At 37.7% G+C, this 24,598-nt stretch overlaps 1 protein-coding gene across 4 annotated transcripts in view; it reads left to right on the plus strand.

Moving 5' to 3' along the window:
* ATRNL1 (attractin like 1) overlaps nt 1–24,598 on the plus strand; it is a 432,748-nt gene that overhangs the window by 332,310 nt on the left and 75,840 nt on the right. For 2 of the 4 annotated variants that reach the window (XM_058841796.1, XM_058841797.1), the window contains one exon: nt 15,827–17,657. The exons of the other annotated variants lie outside the window; for them this stretch is intronic. In XM_058841796.1, the coding sequence (XP_058697779.1) occupies nt 15,827–15,886 (60 nt within the window). In that variant the 3' untranslated portion in view covers nt 15,887–17,657. Of the gene's footprint in view, nt 1–15,826; nt 17,658–24,598 lie in introns of those variants that run through there. 4 annotated transcript variants of the gene reach the window in all.

Raw genomic sequence — 24,598 nt, forward strand, 5'->3', positions numbered from 1 at the left:
TAAACAACTTTATAGCTGGTTGCACTATGACAGAATTTACAAACAGAACTACTTGTGTGATTGTTGTATCTTTTTTTTTTGAGAAAACCCAAATGTGATATAAAACAGCTTTTGAAAATGGAAGAGTGGCTATCCTGGAAAGTGAATCCACAGTGTTGTATGCAAATACCTGAACCTACAAACTGAGAAACTGTCCTCTGTGACCTGGTGTTCCTAATGCAGCTACTGATCTACTTCTATAGATATTTTAATCCACAATGCATGTGACAGTGAAGTTAAGTGTTGGTATTGGTACCCTGTTCCATAGCTGGAAATGTCAGTTAAGACAGCACATTAATAATTATGAGGTACATAGTGAATCTTTTAAAATTTGTATTCAGAAATTCCCTGTCACTAATTTAATGCAATCATAAGCAACTTGAAGTCAATGTGACACAAGAAATGATACTCAAATGTCTCATCTCTAATGAATGACAGTAATTAGCCATATTTCAAGGAAAAGATAATATATCACAGATAAGGAAGTTCATATTTCATAAAGTGCCCATTATCAGAGACGTAGGACCAAATGAACTCTTATGTTACATTCCTATATAAGCTATTCTGTCAGAGAATATAATATTAGAATGATCATTCTAAAGTAAGTTCTAAGATGGAGAAAACTTTTGAAAATTGATGGCTTTAGTGAACAGTCAACAGTAGTATTTATTTTTATAAGGATGAATGAAATACTCATGGGAATTAAAGGCAGTTTGGTTCACCTCTGGTCATTTCCACAGTGACTCAAACAGTGACAGCTTTGTCTTTTTAAAAAGGCTAAAAATAAAACAATTGTTCTCAATTTAAGATCTTTTAGTATCTAAGAGTCCTTTGCTGCTTATAAAGTGGAGCATGCAGCATCACTGACCCTGTGATACAGGAGCCTTGGAAATGATCTAAGGAAAGGGAATGAGGCTTCCCACACCGGGAGGAGGTCCAGATCTTTCTCTTCCATGTTACAGTTGTCTGAGGTTCAATAGGATGTAGCCAATTGATATCAGAATTTAAATCATCTCAATCTCTAAAACTGGGAGTATCAGGTAAATAAAAATGTTACAATTTATCCACCCTATGTAAAAGGGTGGAAAGTTGTGAAATGGTGATCAACAGAGTGAGTAAAAGCTGTGACAGTCCAAATCCTGCCCACTGCAGGAGCTGCAGTAAGACAGAGACAACTATTGGAGAGCAGCAGAAAGGGGAACCTCAGTGTACCCACCCTCTATGCAAAGTGTTCCCATGGGACCAGAAAACGTGTGTAAGATGGGAGAGTGAGAAAAGTGGTGCATGTTGGAGGGGATGGATCCCAAGAAGGCTGTGGGGCAGCTTTTGTTCCAGTGACACAGAGGTGAGGTGTAATATGGATGAAGTCTGTGCCCACAGAGGCCCTGTCAGCTTGAAAAAGGTGGACACAAAGCAGGTTGTGCTGCTTTGTGCAGGAGTGAGGCATCCTCTCATCTTAAAGCACAATGATGGCTCATTCATAGAAAAAAACATAGTGCAACCCTCTTTAATTTCACATGTGAAAATGTAACTCTCAGTTTATGATTTTGGATTCAAACTGTAGATTAAAAAGCAGAATTGGTTCATACCTGGCTGTGTTCAAGAGCATCTTACTGAAAACAGTCAGTCAAGCCTATGATTTCTGCATGTCGTGCTTTAACAATTGTTTGCTAGGAATCTCACACTTAAGTGGAACTAAAGAGGGAAGAATATCAATGCTTCCAACATTCTGAAATCTCTTAAAGTTTATAAGACTTTGTTGCTGACTCTGAGGAGAAAACTCAACTTTTTAAAGTATTTTTCAATCTGTTTGCATAAAGATGATCTGTAGAGTCTTCTGTAGAAATAAGGGTTTCTTATAAAAATTAATGCATGAAATTTAGTTTCCTCATAAATTGCAATAGTGTTTAAACAGACATTGTATTTGAAAAGATATATAACTTTTCTTCAGCGCTTGAAACGGAGTCATAGGTATTTCTACAGGTGACAGATTCAGATTCAGAGTAGCAATTTGGAAGGAATAAAAGATATTCTGTGGAGTGGAACAAATATTTCTGTTGTATGAATACTATCTGAAGCATCCCACTCTTGTGTTTGCATGTTCAGAGAAAATTAACACCATTACATTTCGTGTTTCCTTCCTTATAATGTGAAGCTGAGTTAATCACTGCTCTAAGGGTGTGGCTTCAAAAGTGTTTGAAATTCTTGCAATGCTTCAGATTGTCTGAAGTGTCATAGTTAACAAAGTGAGGTTATTCCAGTATTATCTAAGAGTAATTTCTATAAACTGAGAAGTGTCTGTGGGGTATGGAGTCAGGCTCCCTGAAGTATGAATGTGCTTTTATGGATTGATAGCTTTGTATAATTTAAGTAGTAAAATGTGTACAATGCAGACAAGAATCTTTGAGGGAAAGCAAATATGACAGTATTTCAGTAGCCTTGTAGCTATTTAAAACATTCCATCGTAAATGATGTTTATTTCATGTTTAGGTTTAGAAATGCTTCTATGTATTAGAAGATATCCATCCCACTTTACACACAGAAAAACTGACAGAGAAAAATTGGAAACAAGCCCAGGTTTTTTTTTGCTCCTTATCCAGTGACCTACTCATAAGTGACAGTATTTATATTGGTCCTTTCCATCTAGATATGGCTTTCAGCATAAGAGAGGCAATAAAATATAACCCAGTAATTACTGCAGCTTTTCCTAAACATGCAAGGCTTAACTAGAGCCCCCATTCAGAAATATGTTGTCAATTTAAAAACACAAAGTGTTGGGATAAATTTCTCCCAGAAGATTTTGCTATTGTAATGTCTATTGCTGTAGTAATCCATTTTTAGATGCCTGACTCAGAACTGAATCCAGAGCCATGTGTGGAGCAGAGCCAACAGGGAGTACAGAAAGGGATGCCTCTTCAAAAGTACCTCAGACATGGCAGAAAGCTGATTCTGTCAAATCAGGATTTACATCTAAAAATGATCTCCTGGAGATGTGCTCATGCTTCTGCTCTCAAAAACAGAGAGAGGGCTGCTCATTTCTACTTTGTGCAGAAGTCCAGTGCCTCAGACAGTCACTGAAAAGAAGAAATGGGTGTTCCAGGCTGTCATCAGCCAGCAGTGAGACAATCATTTCTGTGACCTGAATGTGAGGCTGTAGGGTGCTCTTGTCATTTTCTGCCATAACTGTGACTCTGCTATTGTGGAGAAAAGGGTTCTTGAACTCAACAAATTTGGTGGAAAAATGCCCTGTGACCTCAGCTGCTGTCCTGGAGGACAGAAGATGGGGATGGCTTTTACAGTCCCTGCACTGAGTGATGTCCAAGTCTTTAATCCAGTTATACTGAAGTAATGTGCAGTTCATGAATTGCCCTTCAACTCAGAACCAAAAACTTTGTCTTTCTCTAGAAATATAATGAAAATAGGTTACAAAACTGTACTTTGACCAGGTGTAATTCTAAATTTTTCATTGTTCCATAGGAAACTTCAACAGAAGTATGTTTACTGTTGTTTTCCTGTATGTTCTTCTCTAAGAGATAAACACTGAAGTCATTAACTGTATTTAGACTGCAGTAAATTCTGAATGTGTGAAAGTTCCTTTGTGTACCAACAGGAATTTGGTTTTGGACTTGGGTATCAGTAAAGTAACAGTTGTTTGCTTTTTGGTTTTTGTTATTATTTGGGCTTTTTTGTTTGTGTGTTTTTTGAGTCTTTTTGAGGGGTAAGGGAAGAAGAGTAGAGGAACAAGCACCAGAGATATCTCACATCTTCAGTCAGATTGCCCCTTTTGGATCTAGTCTTCCAGTGGTTAATACTTTTCACCTGTTTTTTATGGTCTGTTTAAAATCATGCCTTAACTTGAGCTGTGATAAATTTAAGAGCCACTTAAAGTTGTCTTGCCTTCATCCATTATGAGTCTCAGAGTCTTCAGCTTTTATTGGTACTTGTAGATTTTGATTTAATAGTCTTTTAAAAGTTGTTCAGTAAAGCAAATACAGTTCTTGACAATTCAAAGCATGTTTCCAGGCCACAGTTTGTTCTGGAGCTCTTCTCTGAATGCACGACAGTTCTCCATTTTCCGTCTCACTGGTGTGGCCCGGTACTGGTACCAAAGGTTGAAATCTGAGAGTTGATCATAAACTGGTGTGGTTTTGTTAATGCTTCATTCTTGGTAAGGTCCTGGTCAAAAATGATCATAATTTTACAAATGCTGTGTAAAAGCATCCCTGCATTTGTCTGCTGCTGTGTCCCAGTTCCCCCTTAAGAATGAATGCATTCAGTGTTTAGGCTGGACCTTGCTTTCAGCTGTATTGTGATGCATACATCTTCCTCAACATTGTCTTGTGCATGGTGTCCATCAATGCTAAATAACAGTTTCATACAGATCAGTGTTATTTATAATCTGAAAGCTTTAGCAGAAAGACTTTATTCCCATGTAATGATTCAAGTAATGGGTTGTGTGTGCTCAAGTATCAGTTATTATAGGATGGCAATAGGAATATTAGCTGTCACTTCATCACAAATACAATTTGTTATAACCTGCCTGTATTTTGATCTATATTCCTACTTGGATCAGTCAGTTCTGGTGCTGAACTGAAAGTAAGATCCACTCATAGGTTTTCAGTCACGAGCTAATGCCTTGCAACCTTGAAATATGACCCTTTTTGTTCTGTTGTAATTGCAAATTTTTGTAGTTCTAGTTTTGTAGCAGTTTAACTAATGAAGGATGAACATATTTCTTTACAGAAAATTTCTTCAAAACAATTTCAAAACTGAAGCATTTAGTAGTTTTTACTAAGTTCTCAACATACTGAGGAGGTGGGGAGTACATTTTAAAGCTATTAAACTATTATCTTGATTTACTGAATATAGATAATTTTCTTTTAACCTCTTTTGTGTGTTTATAATAAATTTATAAACTCTTAACTGAGCCTCCTGCTAGAAGGAAAATGTCAAATACCATATTTTCCCCTGCCTTTCAGCTATCAAACTCTTGCTGGCAGGTGGGAATAACCATTTGATTCATGTCAGCACAGATTTGTGAGGTGTTAGCTTGGGTAATGATACTAAATCAAATCTCTGATTACCTCCTCATTTGTGTCGCTGTAGCTGTGAATCTGGAAAATCAATTTAATGTTCTTGGGGAAGGAAATATCAGACTTCTAGAAAAGAAGAGTTCTGAGTTGAAGTAAAATGTCATGGTATTAGTCTGACTTGAAGCTAGGGTTAAAATACTTCCTCACTTCTAAAGAGGTTTTGAGTGATATCTAATAAACAGTGGTGCTGCTCCAGTGCTGGTTATGTGCTGTTCAATTTTTAACTAGGTTGGTCAACATCTGTGTTCAGCCTGCAGCATCTTCACAGTGGAGGCTCAGTCTGTAGCTCTAGGACAGGCTTAGTCCATGGATTACTTTTTCCTAACAGAAATGATTTATGGAAGCTCCCATAAGGAGAAAAGTCATGAGGCAAAGCACAGACAGCTTTTCATCCTGTAAGAGAGAAGATAGGAAGTAAGAGTCTGACCTATTTTTGAGATTGCATTTCAAAGCTTTTGCTGTTGGACTTTTTATTTTGTTAAAATAATTTATGTTACTAAAGGGAAGTTGAAAGGGCTTTCTAAATATTTTAGTTTATTCCTGCTTGTTTGCAAGTGTGGTTGATCTTCTTTAAGTCACAGATTACAGAAGAGTGTTAATACAGTAGTTATTTTGAAATGTAAAGTGATCTGCCTTGGCTAACAAGCATGCTGCACACTCAGGTGAGGTACCTGCAGTGAGTGCATGAAACTGGGAGGAGCCTTTACACTCAGTAGTGTTTGACAGCTGTGAATACAAGGTGCTGGGCTCTGTCACATACCTATTGCAGGTGTGCTGGAACACTGATTCGCTTCTGTGCCTCATTTGCAAAGCAAAGAAACAAAGGCTGACAGTATTTAGAGCTGCAGGAATGTCTATTTACAGGCAAGGACTGACATGGTTCCTGGATGTAAAGCTTTATGCAGATTAATAAACTCTTACATTATTATGCCATCTCACTTTTTCATTGTAGTGTAACTGCATGTTTTTACTCAGGCATTGTAACTGAAGTTCAGTGACTGCTGAAAACCTGGAAGAGGAAGGTCTTTTCATAAGAGTATTAAATTGTTTCTAGCTGACAGCTTCATCAGAGCCGTTAAGAAATTGATATTTTGCATCATTTTTCAAAGGCTCCAAATAGGCTGCTTTTTGCTTAACTTTCCTTGTTCCCAGATCCCATCAAACTCTAGAAGAGTTCAGAGAGAAGGCACAGGAAGCACAGGATGAGCTAAACCCATCCCGTGGCCCAAACCAGAGGACTTTTGTGTCCTTTCAGTCTGCTGTAAACCATCCCTGCATTTTCTTCTTCTGCATCTGGACATCAGACTGTCCAGATGTGCTGAAGTGTATTAAGTACTTCCACAGAGTGTTTGGCTGAGTCAGCCAGAAGCAACAGAGGACACTGCATCCATTGCAGTGTTATTAAAAGCACAGACCCAAGTCTAACACTGCAGCAGTAGGCAGGCATTTGTAATGAAACATGGTGGGAAGAATAGGGGTGTCTGGATGGTGAATAATATCGCTAAATATTTTCCAAGTAGTCAATGGCAAAATTGGGTTACAGTCTGCTTTAAATTATTTACAGAAGAATTTAAATTTGCAAACTTATTACAGCAAGCTGCTGCTTTTAACAACACTCAAGTTCTTGAAAATTCAATGCTAAAATGAGTTATTACAAGTGAGTTAGCTGTCTGAAATTAAATTAGCTGATAAACAATCCATTTCTCTGTGGTAAATTGGCATTCATGACAACTAGTTCTAGTATGCACCTGAACCCATTATTCTTGGCACTTCATAAAGTTGCAATTGATAGCAATTTGTATTGACAGACTCTTATTGAATATAATTCTCAACAGAAACTAGCTAATCAATTAATTAATCCTAGTGTTAGTCAAGTTTGTTTTTATGTTGCTCCATCATTCAGAAAATTAACTGTTAACATTGTTTACAATTAATATAATTTAAACACTTTCATTTTCATTGGCTGAATTACCAAGCTTAGACTAATTAAGTAAGCATTATAGCTTTCTGAATTACTAGCAAAACTGAAAATTATGCATGCTAAATTGAAAAACACACAACAAAAACTGATTCTATAATGCATATCATTATGCAGGATTTCAAAACAGAATGTTTAGTCTTGCATGTCCTCTTGAAAGCTTCTTGGCTGCATGTGAAAAGTCCTAGCCTCTTCTGAAGAGACTTGAGGGAGTAATCATCAGCAATATTATGATGAGAAGCACCATCAAATCATGTTCTTCTAAGGCTATCTAATAACTATTTGCATCTTCCCTCACATTTAAATCAGGCTTTCTTGGAATTCAGTATTGCAAAGGAGCAAATCCACCCCACTGCCAGATCATTATGGACAGATGCTGTAAGAATGTGGCTGCAGTGACTGCAGAGAATGCCAGGATTGATCAGCTTGGAGCAGCCTTGGAGTCAAAGGGGCTTCCCTGGAGAGTGAGGATCTGCTCACCTGCCTCTGACTGCAGCAACACAACCTACATTAACTATTTTGATTTGTGTTGACAAGAAGTTAATTACATAATATTACACCCTTAAATTCCATTAAATGAGCTCTTGTCTTATTCAACATGAGTCCTGGCCCAGAGCCCTACTTTGCCCATGTAAACACAGCATTCCTCTTGCAAATCAGGAGAATGGCCCTGACCACATTCACATGAATAAAAGCCTTCCTTTCATGGAAAGAAAGAAATGCTGCTTCTAAGAGAGGTTTAAAAACTAATATTAGTCTTGAGTAGGTGGCAGTCTGGAGGGATATATGTTTTATTTAGGTGCATTAGTAACATTTGTGTCTGGTTCTGTTCACCTCTGCTTTTCTTCAGAAATTTGTACTGAGTGTTGTGGTTTTGAAAGCTTTTTCAAATATTCTAATGATGTATGATGTGTGGTGGGTACCTCTTTACTTGGTCACTGAATAACTGAATACTGTGCAAGAGTTTAAACAGTGAAATAAGATCATTTTCATCTTATGAGTCATGGTTTCAAGGAAAGCATACAAAAGTCATCCAAATGCCTGCTTGCTTCTTGTGGAACTGTCTGGAGAAGAAGCTGGAAGGAAACCCGAGTTTTGTATCTGAGCAAGATGTGCTGTGATAGTTGAGCTGCCTCAGAAGGAATATCCCTAATGTTTTTTTCTTAATGTTGCTTCCTTATCTTAGAAACAATCAGGGATTCTCTCAAAATCACTCCCATTGTCTCCAAATTACTGTCTGCTAGATTGAGCCTGAGACATGTTGGACACATCTCTTTGATGTAGTAATATAATATTAAGGTAGAGGATTTTTTATTTTTCTAGTAGATATTTTAATCTAAATCAGAATCTGACCTGTGGGGATGAAGGAAGCCTAACATGAAATGCTACAAAATTTCTGCTGCATACTTTTTTCAGACCTCTTTTAGCACAGGAGAGCTAGGATGTGATAAATCAGTTTAGATACCAAAGAACTTGATTGGGATACTCAATTTTACTATAATAGCCTAATCTAAAATACTCAGTCCTTTTCAGCTGCTCTATCCTCTTTCAAAATTGCTCCTAACAAGGACAATCTCTAAAAATGGGGCATTTGAGACAAGTTAATGGCGCTATAGCTACTCAGGATAACCATTACCTAAGAGTAGCATTCGCTGCCTAAGCACAAGGCTGGATACAATGAATAGTATCAAAGGTGTTCTCTGGCAGCTTGGAGAGACTTGAAAAGAAAGAGGTATTTACCATTTGGGGAAATGTGCAGTTAGACAAAACCACAGTTTAAAATAACCCACAACTTCAATGTTGAAAGATATGCAAAGTGAAAGAGAGGTTAACCTAGTTTTCAAGTTCCCTTCTGCTTAGATTTTGCATCAAGTTAAATTCCAGGAATTGGGATTTATCTTATTCTGACTTACTCTCACTTTCAACATCAATTATTTGATATTTTTATCAATGCTTATTCCACTTAGTTTGTTCAAAAACAATCTCATTACACTGATTCCCTCACCTCTCAAAACATTTCATGCAATTAAATGCTTGCCTTTAAGTTACCAAGTGTGATGGAATAGTGCTGTATTGAAATATGTACCCTGCACAGCTTGCTGTGGAAGCTTGACTTGCCTTATTGATAAATTAGATTTCAGTGTTTAGCGTGACCATTAACAATTTATCTGTGAAAAGTTAAAATAACATGAGAAGAGGAGATAGTGTCAGGCTTTTTAGTATGTCAAGGGAAATAGAAGGTTTCTCTATTAAACCAGAAAGAAAAATGAAAATATTTTTAATTTAGTCCATTTCTGTTCTTCATCAACAATCTAATCACTTCAATATTTTACTGAATCTGCTGTTCTTATTGGAAGGGAGGGGGAATGTATCTGAGTATGGATAGATAGGGGTAAACTGGCTGGAGTTTTGTTGGGGTTTATGCTTGGTTTTGCTTTTTGTTGTTGTTTTTAAAGAACACCACCCCTGCCCCTGCCAAGACCCCAGACTTCCTAGCCTGGACCTGAGAAATCAAATGCTGTCAACTTCTGTTGCCCTTCCAGTAGATCACCTAACCCAAGTCCAGCCTGCCAGGGAGAAGGCATGTCCATGAGATGTTCTTGGGCACAATTTTTTTCCATCTTTAACTGTTGCCAAGTCTCAATTCTGCTTTGGGAGAGGAAGCAGCACTACTGGAATAACTTTTCTAGTCTCTTTCATCCTGGCAAGGAGACACGGTTGACTCCATTAGTGACAGACATTAGAACACTGTGTGCTTTTTACTTCAGAAGCTTTTGGCCTTCAAGGTTGCATATTTACTTCTAATTAATTAAGAAAAATTGAAAGAATCAGGAAAAGCCATATATATTGCATGGAGAGATGATATCATAAGTTATTGTGTCTTTTATTTACTAGGGTATTTGGACTACATGTACAAAGACACAAAGCTTGCTGCCATTTATCATTCACTGCCAAATTAGTCTCTGCAAATAAAGCAACTGGGGGAAAGCACTTAATGAAGAATCCAGCTAAAAGTGACTTCTCTAGGGAAAAAAATAATTATTTACTGCTAACAAAGATGGTTTTTTGGTTCCTAATTGTGGCTCAAGTTCTGTGATGCACAGCATCACAAATGGCAAATGTACCTCCTGAAATGTTGGCACTGGGAGCAATCAGCCTGGGAGAAGGCATGGAATAAAAATAACATTGAGAGCAGTAGATTATCTTAATGAAAGCATATGCAGTCATAAGGAAAGTTAGGTCTTCTACTTTGAATTAAATTAGTGCTTGCAAGGCTACTGACCCCCTACTAAGTGAAAATGTTCTGCCTTCTATGTGATGTCTCCATTCCTGAGCAGACCTGCCACTTCAGGATGAAAGGATAGGTGGATACCTTAAAGTTTGCAACACCTTCCTTAGTTTCATCACCTGGTTTTATTTAATGTTCTGTATTTAAGCCAGAACAGAATCTGACTCTAAATTTTCACCTGATTTAAATGAAGAATGGTTTCTTCCCACTCCAAGAGTGCTATATAAGCACCAACATTTTCAAGCAATAACATTCTCAAAGTATAGAACTACTTTCTTCCTTTATGTTGTGTTATCTGACCTTTCATAGGCATGCCAGTTTAATTAATGGTGCATAATTGCATCCCACTGCTGACAAAAAGCTGCAATGTTGTTTGCTTTTGTTAGTCAGGGCCAATTATCTGTAAAGTCACCCTTTTGAATTTTCTACAATCAATCATCACCAGTGTATGTTAAAAAAAAAAAGCTATTTCATCAAAAGGTGGATTTCTCTCACCCCACACACAGTTGTGTGCATAAATAAAGCAGTGTCCTTTCTGTCATCTTTTTTTTTTTTTACCTCAAGTAAGTGATGATTGACAAAGACTCACTGTAGTAGGATGTTGAGTCTTCCCAGAGAAATTGTTCTCTCTGAATTTGAGATTTGAAACTACCACTAGGTGAGCTTCTTCTTTTAATTAAGGTATTTCTTAATGGGAAAAAAAAAAATGTTTTGATACAAGAACTTGAAGTTTAGAGGGGACCCCCTGAAGGTCCACATTTCTCTCTGGGCCACAGAACTGCAGTGACTTTTTGTCCCTCTCTGCATATACCGACTCTCATTTTTGATGGAAACCTGAATTTCTTCTAGCTGTCAGGATTTAACTTTATCTTCAAACTAATACATAAAGCCTTTTTACTCAAGAAACAATGAGCAATTTCTAGTCTAAAAAGCTTAATGCAAGATAAGGAAAAAGTATTCTACCTATTACATAGTTTACTTGTAAACTGTTATTCTTTACAGATCTTGACAGATTTACAGATTTTGACTTATTGAATTTGTTTCATTTACATTCAATTTTTTTAAACAACCCAGGATTTTATTTAAGTGGGTAAATAATTGCAACTGTAATATTGTTGAGATCATTACTAGCTGTACATCTGTATAAGATTTGGCAGCTTTTCCCCTTTAAAGACAACATTTCTCTTTATTCGTTTCAGTGTTATCTGTTTAAAGATAAAGAGCTGAAAAGAAAAGGCTACAGATAAAGGAAAACTTGGACTTTTGAAAAGTTGAGCATTGTTAGAAGTGGATGATATCTTAGAAGTGGTATTTTAAAAATAAGGCTGTATCTATGTTTTGTGCAGGGCAAAACAGAGAATGCTTTAAAGTACAGCTGCAGAAATGTTAGATCTTAATGAAAGTGTTGGAAAGACTTCTGCCATCACTGTCAGTCTGTCTGTGACCTGCTCAGATTCTAAGCAGAGCAATGATCACAATTGATCATCTGTCCTTGAAATGAATACAGTAAATCCAGGCATGGGATGTGATCTAGCGAGGGAATGTGGTACTTTTGTTCTTCTCAAATAAAAGTGAGCAATATAATCTGACTACAAGTGAGATCTATAACCCTCAGCAGAAGAACACATCAAACCTTTTTATGGCTAGTACAGTTAATTGGACTGTTCTGAAAAATCTGTATATCAATCAACAGGCAAGTCTATCCTTTAGCAACATAATAAGTGGTGAGAAGTGTAAGGTTGGGTATCTGATCCTCTGTAAAACATCTGTGGGCTCCTTACCCACTGAAAAAAAAATCTTCATGTAAGTTCGTTGAAGCAACAGAGCGCTGGAGTGTTTAAATTACTCATCTCATGGGAGCAGTAAGAGGACTCCCATTATCAGCCTGCTTGCAAAACTGCTTGCATGCTTTCCTTCATTTCCTCTTCCTACCCCTTTCTAACACTTGGGTGGATGTTGCATGTGCACTTGTGAGCCACGGGGTGAGTGCAGAGGGCAGGAGGGTGTCTGGCAGTTCAGTAACACAAACTGTGCAGAAAAGGTTGCTCTGTGGTGCTGTGGCATCTCGTGAAACAGTTATCAAAGCCTCTGCTGCTCTTAACCAAATATGACAATAGGCAAATGTCCCAATGCTGAAAAGGCTGGAATCAAAGCAGGGCCTTAAAGCAGGTCAATTATTTCAATTATCTGGAACTCATGATGAAAAACAGCAGCAGCCTTCAGGAAATAAGCAATAGTCTGGCAACTGTTTGATCAGTTATGACAGTCGCTGCCAAATATCATGTCCCATCAGGTTTTTGCAAAGGGAAAGCTTGGAACAGGTGGAATATTTTCGTTAGCTCTGCTCCATCACAGCACAGTTCTCAGGAGATCCAACAGGCCACCAGTTGCTTAAGTATGACATCACAGGCAAATATCACAGGGCAATAAGTAATCACAGGATGGGCAGAGGGGGAGTGCTGGGAGCAGATGGATTGCTTCAATTATTTAGGCCCCTTGATGAAAAAGAACTTCAACTGCCATCAGCAATAACTGCACTGCTAGCTATGACATAACTTTAAAATCTGGTGTGGTTTAAGTATTTCAACAGCTGTAAAGCTCAGATTTGTTTTAGCACTGGCTTGACCCACAGCCTCCTCCAGTGCTGATGGAGGGAACACTGAGAAAATTGTTCCTCAGTGCTTCCAAGTACTTCATGGTATTTCACAGTTTGTTTTTACAGTGCAGAGACATTGACCCAGCACAAAGCTTGTTGTTGGCACCTTTTGATTTTATTGTTTTTCAGGAGTCAGCTGGGGAAATCGAAGGACTGTTTCATGTCAGTGCCAGGACAGAAACCAACAGCTTAGATCTAGTTATGAATAAATTTAGAATGGCCTCAGCATCCAAAAAATTATCCTTACTTGTATGTTCTACTAGGTACAAGATCTGAGAGACCTGAAATCTGTTGCAAAAAAATTATTTAAGTGCTCTCTTAAATAACTCTCATTTTGCCTTCAGTCTTCCTTCAGCCTGTTGCTAACACAGTCTACTTTAATTTCTCTTTTTATGTTTATTTTGATGCTAAAACAAGCATATGATTTTTGGTTTTACAATAAGATATGTGGTACCTTATATCACTATCCCCTTTCAGCTGGAAGATTCTTTTATTGACTCTGGTGCACAGAAATCTAGTTTACACATTAAAAGCTAAAGAACAAAGGACACTAAAGAATTAATAAACTTTGAACAAAGGGAGTTGTTTTTGCAAACCAAATCCCATTTGAGTTTTATCAGATTCAAAATCTGATATCTGTTTTGGTTGAGCCTTGAAGGCAGAATAGAGTCAATAGGGAGCTTCTGTTTGAGCTAAAATGACTTGTTAACATCTTTCAAAAATTTACTGTTATAAAAGATTTGATTTCTAAACCCTTCAGTGCCTTTAAATTCACCCCAGCACCTTTTTCCTCCCCATCATCTTCCTTTAACATAATGAGGGGTATTGATTACATTCCATTCAAAGAAAAAGTAATCATAATAAATATCCTTTATCTGACCTGTCTATTTCCAATTGCAGGGGAAATAGCTTCTAGTTTGAGATCAAGAAATTACTTTTGATAGGAACAAATATCTCAAACTGATGCATAATTTTGTGCTTTTTCTCAATTTTCTACTGGTTTGAAATCTGTGAAGTACCAAACACTTGTCACTGCTGGTCATTCCCATCCAAAATTGTCTAGAAGTTACTGAGATAACCTTCCTGCCTGCTTTTACATCTTTAGTGTAATGAGTGGCATTTTAATAGCATTCAGTGCTTGAGATCAGCTTTCCTTTTTTTTACTTCACTTCCTTTAATATTCTGACCAAACAGTGTTAACTCAGAATAATTCAAAATCAGGTATAGATTTGAGCTTTTACACAGTCTGCTCTTCTATTCAGATCAGGTTTGTGTCTGCCCCTGTGAGTCAGAATGCTAATAGTTACACAGCTGCCTTGAAAATTGAAGATTTTAAAATATTATGGTTGAATTATACTTTTTCTCACTTGTGATTCACTTATCTAAGACAGGAACATGTTTCATGCTTTTCTTGCAACCATCAAAACTTGAAGTTTGCTTTGGAGTGAGTTTTTTTATGAAAGTCCTTCAGAAGCTATACAGATACAGTAGTAATAAAATTAATTATTTCAAGTCTTGTAAAGAAATAATGAAAACTGAAAGCACTGCTTTTAAGGAGAAAGTTTTGTGCTGTTTTGTTTATTTTTAAAAAAAATATGCTGAAGACTGTCTCTCCTCTCTAACTAGTCCTCTTGTTAGGTCTTTAGACTGTTAGAACAAGGCACAATTGACCCTTTATTCTAGAAACAGTTTGTGACCGAGTCTGGCAGGGTGGTCCAATAGCAGAAACTTGGTAATATCCAAAAAAGAAGAAATAAAACTGAAGTTAGAGTGGCTTTAGGTGAAAGAGGGATAGGAAGAGAGCTGAAGAATAAAAAATAATAAAGCAAAGAACTGGAGGTGAGGAATTAGGCTGAGAAGGGTCCTGAGATCCCAAATGGGCAGAAAGACTCTGGAGACCAAAACAGAGCTGTGAGTGATGCAGAGAGGAAGGCCAAGACTAAAATCTTAAAGGGTCTCATGGAATTGAAAAGAAGAGTAGCAGGGAGAGGCTACCTAAAGAGAAAAACAAGAGAAGATATTTGGACAGAAGGAAGAAAGAAAGAGGTAAATAGATGACTGTAGGAAAATATTTTTTAAAAAGGACAGAAATCATTGGAAAACTTTATATATATATATATATATATGAAAATAATTTGGAGGAAATGTGAGCTGGATGATGTGGAATAACAGTGGACAGGTTAAAGAATGGTATTTGTTTGAAACCAAGACTACCTTTTTTATTTTAGACAATCACAAGTTACAGTTGCAGGGGTGTTTGCTTTGTGTTCCATGGCATTATCATGCCCCATTAAATAACTGCCTTCTTTCCTCCCAGAGAAAATTTTGCTTCTCCCTACGCCAGTAAAGCAATTTTAGTGGTACAGAACCTCCTCGTGTTCCAGAGTTTTACATTCAAAGTACTTTGTACTTGTGTAATATACTGATAGGATCTTATATCACAATTCTTATCCCCTTAGAAGTATTGTCCCAGGAAAGCTAACAGGCAGTCTTTTTAAACAGCTGTCAGGACAGGGGAAAAATATTGTGTTTATATGTGTGGTTTTCCAGAAAGCCTGTTTCACCTTGGGAATGTTTAGCTAGACAGTTGACCAAAACTAAACCTCCTAAAACCAGAGAAAAATGTTTCAGTGTGCTGTGGTTTTAATTGAAATATCTCTACATCCATTTTTCACCTTCGACACAATGCTCTCATACAGTGGTCCTAGAGATAAAGCCATTGAAGATTGTATTTGAAGGAATGAAGATAGTTTTTATTGGTGTTCTTTTAGGATCGGCCACAAGGACTGACTAATGCTCCCAAAGAAATACGTTTGGATGAAGATGACTGAACATGCAGATCCAAAGGCCTTTTAGGATATGGTGAACCTTTGGCCTTGGATGAAGAATGTTCTTGGATGAAAGAACTCCAGCTGAAAGACTTTGTCTTTGCCTTTTGCCTTGCAAAGATATGAAAGACAGAAAGGAAGCAAAGATTTGCAGCTGAATTCTTGCAGGGTGCAGTTAAGTGGCTGACACTGGCACGCGGCCAGCCTGCCTCAGTACTGTGGAATTTCACATGCTTGTACCCCTTACCAGTTTCCTGGGACTGCCCCAAAGCCTCACACACATTTATATATTTTTCTTCTTTCTGTTTGCAAGTTATATTAGCAAATTTTAATTACATAGTTTCTGCAATGATGTTAGCACCTCTGGGGATTGTGTATGTCATGTGTAGCTCTAAAATACAGAAAATAGTTATTTATGCTTGTTTCATCAGATTATACCATGCTTGTACCTGCAACTGAACAGGCAGTTAACTAATAATCTTAGCTTTTCTTCATGGCTAATGACTTGCCTAAGTTTAAAATGGCAGGAGTTCAGTACCTGAGTCATTGAGCTGACATACACAATGTGGTCAGCCACGGCTGCCTGGGCATTCAAACAGATTTCTTCCTTGAACCTCTGTGTTAAGTCAATAGGAGGATATCTTTGTACATTCAATACTTGAAACTTGATTATACATTTAATTATTTCACCTCTTGAAGTGTCCTTATTTTCACTTTATAATAAATTGCAGCTCTGTTAGACCAGTTATGTTTAATATCTCAGAATGACTTGAAGCACAGTGTTTGCTAAGGTTGACCTTCAAAGTGTGTCTGTATAAAGACACATTGCCTAACCACGTTGGTTACCTAAGTAATTCTGCTAAAGTGTAAAAAAACAATTACTGCATATAGAGAAATACTGTACCAAAGTTAAAGGGCTCACTTTGCCTTTGTCTCTCCTTGAATCAATCCATGTGGAGAGAGGTTTAATGATTTTCACTGTCCTGGGTAGTTATCTGCTGTTGTCATACCAAACCCAACATCACAGTACCTTTTGTGCCATCTGGGCTTGCTTGGCAGGTCTGCAAGAATTTTCAGTATCTCTGTTCTAAGTGTTACCCCAAGCCCATGTAGTCACCACAATTCTCAGAGGACAGACCTGAACAGAAACTCTTTCATCAAAACGTGCATCCTCCTCCATGGTAGCTTAGTTGAGCCTAGACTTCCCAGATAAGGACATATTAATTCTCCTAAATGTGCTCTGCCACTTAAAGTTTTTCTTCATCAGCTATTTTTTCCTTTCCCTCCCAGCTGGTCTAGCTTTAAAAATGCTGTTCTAGAAGCTGTTTTTAGCCAAGGAGATTTTCCATATGATGATAGGGACAAATGCCTCTTAACAACCCTTAGCTTATTACCTGAAGAACTGGGGAACAACAACCTGTCTTCAACTGGTGGCTTTGCTTGCTTTTCTCCTTGTGTCTCTCCCTCTCTTACCTGGCCTTAACTGTTCATACAAATTGTGCATGGCTACTGGAAATGTCAGTTACTGCAGGATCTCTGTGCAGGGCTGATTAATACAAAATAATTCCTGCTGAGGTTTATATGTGTGTATTTATGTCTGCAAATTGTTAACCTGAGCTGCTACCAGCTTGTAAAAATGCACTGAGACTATTGGAATGTGTGTATACATAAAGAAAGCTAGAATGTGAGATCTCTAGCTGCTGGACAGTTGAACTCCATTGTTTATCATTGGTTATTAATGTACTGATGCTGTTTTGTTACCGACCAAATAAAAGAAACTCTTACCAATGCTTTGCTACTGAGTAGTGTGTATGGCAAAGAGGACCAGGGTATTTATCAATTAGAAGATCAAATACCAGAAGAAATGTCTGGTGTGACCAAAGCAATGTGTTTTCACAGTGATCCTGCTCAAAACCAAGTCAGTCACGGATAAGCTTGGAATATCTATGTGTATTTAACTTCTCCTGTCCATTTGCCACGATTAAAATTGTGCAGCATTTCTGATTTTGAACATTTCATCTATGTCAGATAATGGTTTTGTGTGGCTCTGCAGCTTTTCCTGAGATTGAGGCTTCCTCTGTTTGTGGGCCAGCAGGGGAGTATTTGCTCTGTTTATAGAGCTATTTTCTGTGTGGTTACAGTGAACACTTCGCTGAAGATCCTGAAGCAGAGAAGTTTTCTAGTCAGGTATGTGGCTGTCAGTCCAGCTTAGTGCTTTGTTCTTCTCATGCTGGAGCTACCATGCTCTGTTAAAGATGTGTTGCTGCTCCCAAGAGGTGAATAACAGTCAGAATTAGACCACAAGATGTTTCCTTTCTCATGTGCTTTCCAGATAATCCTCATATCCACTTTTTTTCACCTTGTTTTATGCATCATTCGTACTGTCGTGTTGTCAAAACGATGTTGTGTGCTCATCTCCTTGGTCTTGTGTAGCTTTGTCTCACTTGGACAGAAATTCCCATGCTTATTTACTACTAGTCTACATTCTTAAGAGTACTGTAAATCCATGATATAATTCTGAAGGAACATTAGAAAGAGAATACCTAGATAATTTTGCATGTGAGGATTTCCCCTTTTATTTCCTGTTTGGTGGAGATGCTTAGAAGTTCTTTACTTCAATCAGCTCTGATACATCTATCTTCACATAGAAGGGACATGAGAAAAAGTCTTCTATTACATCCTCTTCTCTTTTTTAAAAAAAAAAAAATTGTTTTGTTTTGTTTGTTTATAGGGAGCAGGTATGTAAAGAATCTCCTTTTTGACTTCCTTTAAATCTGAACTTCTCTGCTTGACTCTTGGTTAGGAGATGATACAAGATGAGACTTACACATCTTTTATCTAAAAACATTGAGCCAACCTTAAATTTATATGGGGGCTTTCTTTTTGTTCCTTTTTTTTTTTTTTTCTGTTTGCTTTTGTTTCTCAAAGAAAAGCATAAGGGGTGACATATCTACTCCACACAGAGTAGATATTTGGTATTGGGGATTCATTCATCATGAAGACAAAACATAACAAGATCCTGAAGCTGAGCCTGAAAGTCAGAGAATTTGATCAGGAAAGATGATGCACATTTTCAGAAGCCAAAGTATTTTATTATTGGAATACATCATTCAGGGAATATGATAGATTTTCCATTAGTGGAAGTCTTTGATCAAAACTGCATATCTTTCTAAAAGAGAAGCTGCCTCAAGAGTGAGCAGCTGAGCCTGATTCAGAAATTATTGAATGAAGGAGATTTGCCCTTTTCTTTATGCAGGATGAGTCAGATATGGGTACCATAATACCACAAGTAGTAGTAGTTATTGTGTAAAAGTAAGATTTTACTTTTTCTACAGAGGTGGCACTTGGAAAAAAATATTAAAATAGAGTCTAAAGCAACTGCAGCTTGTGCTGCTGGCATCAGAAGATGTGTATGACAAATGGTAATGTTAATTTTAAGGGCAACCTTGTGTGCATGTGATCTCAGTAATGTCTGATAAAGCAGACAGATGCCTTTGTGTAGGCAGAAGACTTGGATAAAATTTACAACAGCTTTTGCCTTCACAGGTCAGAATTGTGTTTTAACAGGGTGATGTTACTGTGAAATTTCTTTTTTTGGTGGCTGAAACAGTTACTCAGAAAGATTTGGGGGCTCCATGTCCTTTTCAGGCTGAAGGGTTTGACTGTGTCAGGAGAGGGACACAGCATTCATGCCAATATCTGTGTTGTGGGTATGACACAGTCCCTCACTTGGCGCTGGGGCACTGGAGTTGCCAGTGGTCAGAAGCACAGCGTGAGAAAAAATCCTGGCAGACTGGAAATTAGGGCACCAACCTCTGCTGGCAAGCAGAGAGTAAGAGATTTTGCTTCTGGAACTATTTTTTTTAGGGGAGGTTTATTTTGAGGTTTTTTGTTGTTTTTTTCTTTTGTTTCAGTATTTGGTGTGGAGAAGTTGCTCCCCAGGCTTGGGCTGTGCTTTTTTCCAAAGTGACAGCTGAGGCCTACAGCTGTGGCACCCATGCTCCAAAAAAAGGATAAATTGCCTGGATTTCAGCTGGATATGTTCACTGGATTCCAACTAAGTAGAATTCTGCTATCACACGATGCCTTAATGCTGGACAGAACACTTTTGCAAATTATGGTTTTAAATTAGCCAAATTACAGAATCAATCTTGCAAACTGAGATGTCTTATGAGTGTTGTGTGCAGTCATGGCCTTCCCATTGTAGCATCTTATTCTTCATAGTTCTTGTTACTGGACATAGTTAATGAGAATCTTTTCATACTACAGAGCCTCCCTCATAAATTAGGCTATTTTCAAATTGTTGTGTTTTTTGCAGGTATCTTCATATAATTTCCAGTTGTTTTCCACAATTTCAGAGATGGTCTAGAGGTGTTTTTCTGCTCTGGGTAGTAATTTTTTTTTGTTCCTGGAGGTATGTGATGGTCACTAATCTCCCAGATCTTGCTTATCTTGCTTTTTTTTTTTTTTTTTTCCCCCTCTTCTGTGTGTTTGTGTGTCTGACCTGTGCAAAGACAACTGAAACTGGAAAAATCTTGCAACAATCAGCCCTCTTTTGTCTTTCTGGAACAGAAAGTCTTTTTGGGCTTCAGAGATGAAGTTAGTATATTATATTATAGGCTTTCCCGTAGGCCTCTTCTATGATTTAATTAATTAATTATTTAATTAATCCTCATTTAATTAATATCTTTGAGTTCATCTTTTAAGCAGTGCTGTTACTTACCTCGCATCTCTTTAGCTTCACTTTTATAGCCTCAGTATTTAGAGAAGAGATATCAGAGAATTTACCAGGTTATAACTTTATTTGTAATTATCTCTTGTCCTACTAGATCTCTTTTCCTTCTTGGGGGAGTTGTAATCTGCTTTTCCTGTGTTTGTTTTTATTTTGGAAGTCTGTTACTGTAAATGTGGTCACATTATGAACTTTTATTGATTCATATCTGATGCTCCTCCTCCTGGCAGGAGCAGCCACTATGCTTTCATGAGCTGCTATTGCTACGAGATGTGGGAGGAAGGGGAGAGAGGGAAAGAGCAAGAGGATCTGCAGGGGATAATTTTCCCTTGGGAGTTAGGGAAATATTTTCCTTCATCACATTAACAGGTGTGTTTTGAGAGCCCGAGAGAGGCAGTTTGCTCCTGGAGAGTTTCTGCAGGTAAAGCATGAACTGTGAAAGGTTCTTGACACCAGGACCAAACACAGCAGCTCTGCTGGTCTCGTTTTTCCTTCCTTCTGTTGTCCCACATGGTCCTGGCATGTCACAGCCAGCTTTGAAGGCAAAGCCTTTTAGGGCATATGAGACCAGGCTGCAGTTCTGGAATTGGTCTGTAATTCTTCTCCTTTGTGTGCTGAGTTTCCTAGCAAGCCATGCTCCCTCCTCGTTATTGAAATGTCACATTTTGACACTTCTCCTTTGTATGAACTTTCGTATTCTCTTGCTCTTCAACAATGCTTCAAAAATCCTTAAGGTCCCTTCCAACCCTTTAACATTCTTAGCTATGGTAAAATATGTGCTTCAGAGCCTTACAGCTGACTTCATGTTGTCCCTTCCAAGCAAGAAGGGTAAAGTGTAGCTTTTAAAAGAGCAGAAGTCAGAGTTGAATATTGAGGTTTTTTCTTCCCCCAGGTACAGTTAGTGTTACCTGGAAGCTTTGTATGGGGCCTTGGAGGACACTATGAAGTTGACATGAAAAATTTGGGGAAAGCATGTGTCCACATAAATTCTATCCCAACTTTTCCATGGAAGTTTTTACCCGATTTTCAGGAATTGCTCTAGCAATTTAAGCATTACTTTTAAGTATTCTGAGGTGAGATGCCAGAGGAAGACCTTGTGTTATTTTATGCCTTAACTTTTATCTTAGTTTCTGCATAGCAGGATTTTTATAGATGTGAGTATGAAAACAAGATGTGAAGTGCTTTAATGACCGTGACTTAGCAGATGTTGCTTTTCTCCCCTCAAGAAAACCATCTTCAAAATTCATTGTTCAGACTGAAATGCAAACATTTTTGTTACTCTTATTTTTTCCCATTTTTCTCCTTCATCCTCTCACCCCCACCTCACCCCCCAAGATTTCATTGCCTTCTCACAAGAATATTTACTTTGTGAAAGTATCCACATGAAGAGAGGCTAGAAGTGGTAGTCAAGTGATCGGCTTCATTTTGTACCAAGTCATACACAATTTAGTTTTCAGATAACACAAGAAAAACCCCAAACAAGCCCAAAATGCAATATAAGTTGTCAAAAAGCTGACACTCTAAATACCAGAAAATATTAACATCTATTGTCAAGAAAAATACAAAGTATGAATCACTCCATCTCCGTGACACATTTCAAAACTGCTACACACAGCACAAACTATAGTGTTTGATGCTATCAGAGATAATAGTACTTGAGAGTTTCTCTCTGAGCACCCAGCCCTGCTACTAAAATGGTTCAATTGTCTTGGCATACACTCTAGAGCTGCAGAAAAAAAAATTACAAAGATCTTCTGAGGTCATCTTTGCTAAAAATGAAAGCTGATAAAGAATTATTGTTAATAACTTCAGTCAGAGGGGGGATAGTTTCATGGTTTTTGTATTACATTCTTATTGTAAAACAAAAGTTATATCTAGTTTTAAAATATTGATTTATTTTCTTGCTACCTTGCAGACTATTTCTAATCTGATATGCCCTTTCTTATCAGTTCAGTTATGTCCTACACAATCCTGTATTTTAATTCCTTCTGTTGTCAGGTTCCTGATAGGCACATCAGGAATGATTCCTGTGCTCAGCAGCCATGTCAGTCCTAAAGTGAGGAGTCAGAAATATGTCAAGGAAGGCTAAAATATAAAATTCTTGCCTGTCTGAAAAACTTATGAGGCATTTTCCTCCTTTAGCAAGGCCATCACCTTTGATTTTTCTTGCATTGCCCCGAGCTGGGAGTCTCCTGTGCTTTGAGCAGGGGCAGAAACAGCTTCAGGGACAACTGGAGGAGATAAAAGTCTTTCTTTAAGTGTCCCCTTGCAGTCAGCACCTTGTTTCAGTTCCAGGGAGAGCAGTGAGAGAAAGGTATCCAGAGTGGTTCCTCCCACTCTGTGTTCCTGAACATTCTGGAACAGAACAGTTCTATTTGGCAATACTAAAGGAAAAAAAAATAAAATTAGTTGTAAAGTTCTGTGTGGGGAAACCATTGTTATTTCCAGGGAAAACTATGCAAAAGAGAAATAAGCACAACACTGGAAGATCTTAAATTATATAGGGGGGTGGTGGGAGGAGATTTGTTTCTTTTCCTTGAACTCTGTCAGGCTCGGTGCTGTGATTTCTGGGATTTAACTTGCAAAAAAAAAAAAAAAAAGAAAAATCCTCATTTTGGTGTGTATTTGGGGTTTTTAATGTGGTGTTTGTGGTTAGGTTTTTTGGGGATTATTTTAGGGTATTTTTGATGGAGTTTTTGTGCTTTGGTGATTTTTTTTTTTTTTTTTTTTCCAAGGGGGATGTGTTGTTTGACTTGTTTTGTTAAAGGAAAAAAATCACAATTCATTTTACCTCTAGGGAAATTCAGACGTAGTAGTAGGGAAAGCATTGTGACATTAATCCTGTATTTATGCTATTTATTATTCATATAGAAGAAAGAAATGTAATTTCTAGTTTTAGTGCTGACTTTTACCCTAACTGCAGGTGTACAGTTCCTGCCTCTGCAATGAAAAGTTAGACAGAAGAATCTCTGGGAAGGGTGGTTGTAAAATGCCTGTGGTTACTGAATGTTGAAATGGAGCAGGTAGCAAGAGGGAGGAGAGGGTGTAGAACATTATAAGGCCTGTTATAAATATGTTATCCTACCTGAAAATAAGACAAATTATTTGTAAATCAGAAGAGAGAACACAGATCCTTACCTAGGTTGCCTGGCATACATCTTTGAGGATGGAAGGGTCATTGTAAAAGCACTTTCAAAATAGAAGGGCATGGTTCCTATGTCTCTGGTGTTAACTGCAGTATTAAAAAACACAAACAAAAAAGTTTTATAAATTATGTTCTGTTTAGATTGTTTTCATTATTACAATGTCCCAATTGCCTCCAGCTGTTCATTAAGGAATGCAAATAGTGTGCAACTTGTAGTTTGTTCTTTTGACCCTGCAGCTGTAAAGCCTCCTAAAAAGGATGGCAAGGAACTGATTCTGTTCACTTTTGCATTTTCACCATCAGGATTGCATCCCTTTTATCCAGTCCCTGATGCCTGTACAGAATTCTAGGAGTCAAGGGACCTCCAAGGGCCATTAGAGACAGAATTACAAAGAGCCCAGCTGAGTGTGCAATTACTACAAAGCCTTTTTTCTTAAACTGGTTAACTTGAAGACATTTGGTGTGGGTATAATTAAAGTAGAATGGGAGGCAATACAATTATTTTTTTCTGGTTTTAGAAAGAGAGGTCTGATGAGAGATTATTTTGTCCAGTAAGATCTGCTTTAGTTCCTTTCTTTAGTGAAAGAGCAGAGGATGGTGCTACAATTAAATCCAGAGACATTAAAAGGCCAAATCCCACTTTTTTTAAGGAGGAAAAATGCATATTGGATGTGATGGTGCAATATAGTAGAATAACTTCCAAAGACAATTAATGTAAGTACTGCTGATGGGGAGAGGTGAATGATGTAGGTTGAAAATGATGGTTGAGAATATGCAATCTGCAACAAGGCAGTGCTGAAAGAACATTAAAGTGGCCCGTTGATATGGTCTGATTTCT

The sequence above is a fragment of the Poecile atricapillus genome, chromosome 6, assembly GCF_030490865.1.
Source record: "Poecile atricapillus isolate bPoeAtr1 chromosome 6, bPoeAtr1.hap1, whole genome shotgun sequence".
Taxonomy (NCBI): domain Eukaryota; kingdom Metazoa; phylum Chordata; class Aves; order Passeriformes; family Paridae; genus Poecile; species Poecile atricapillus.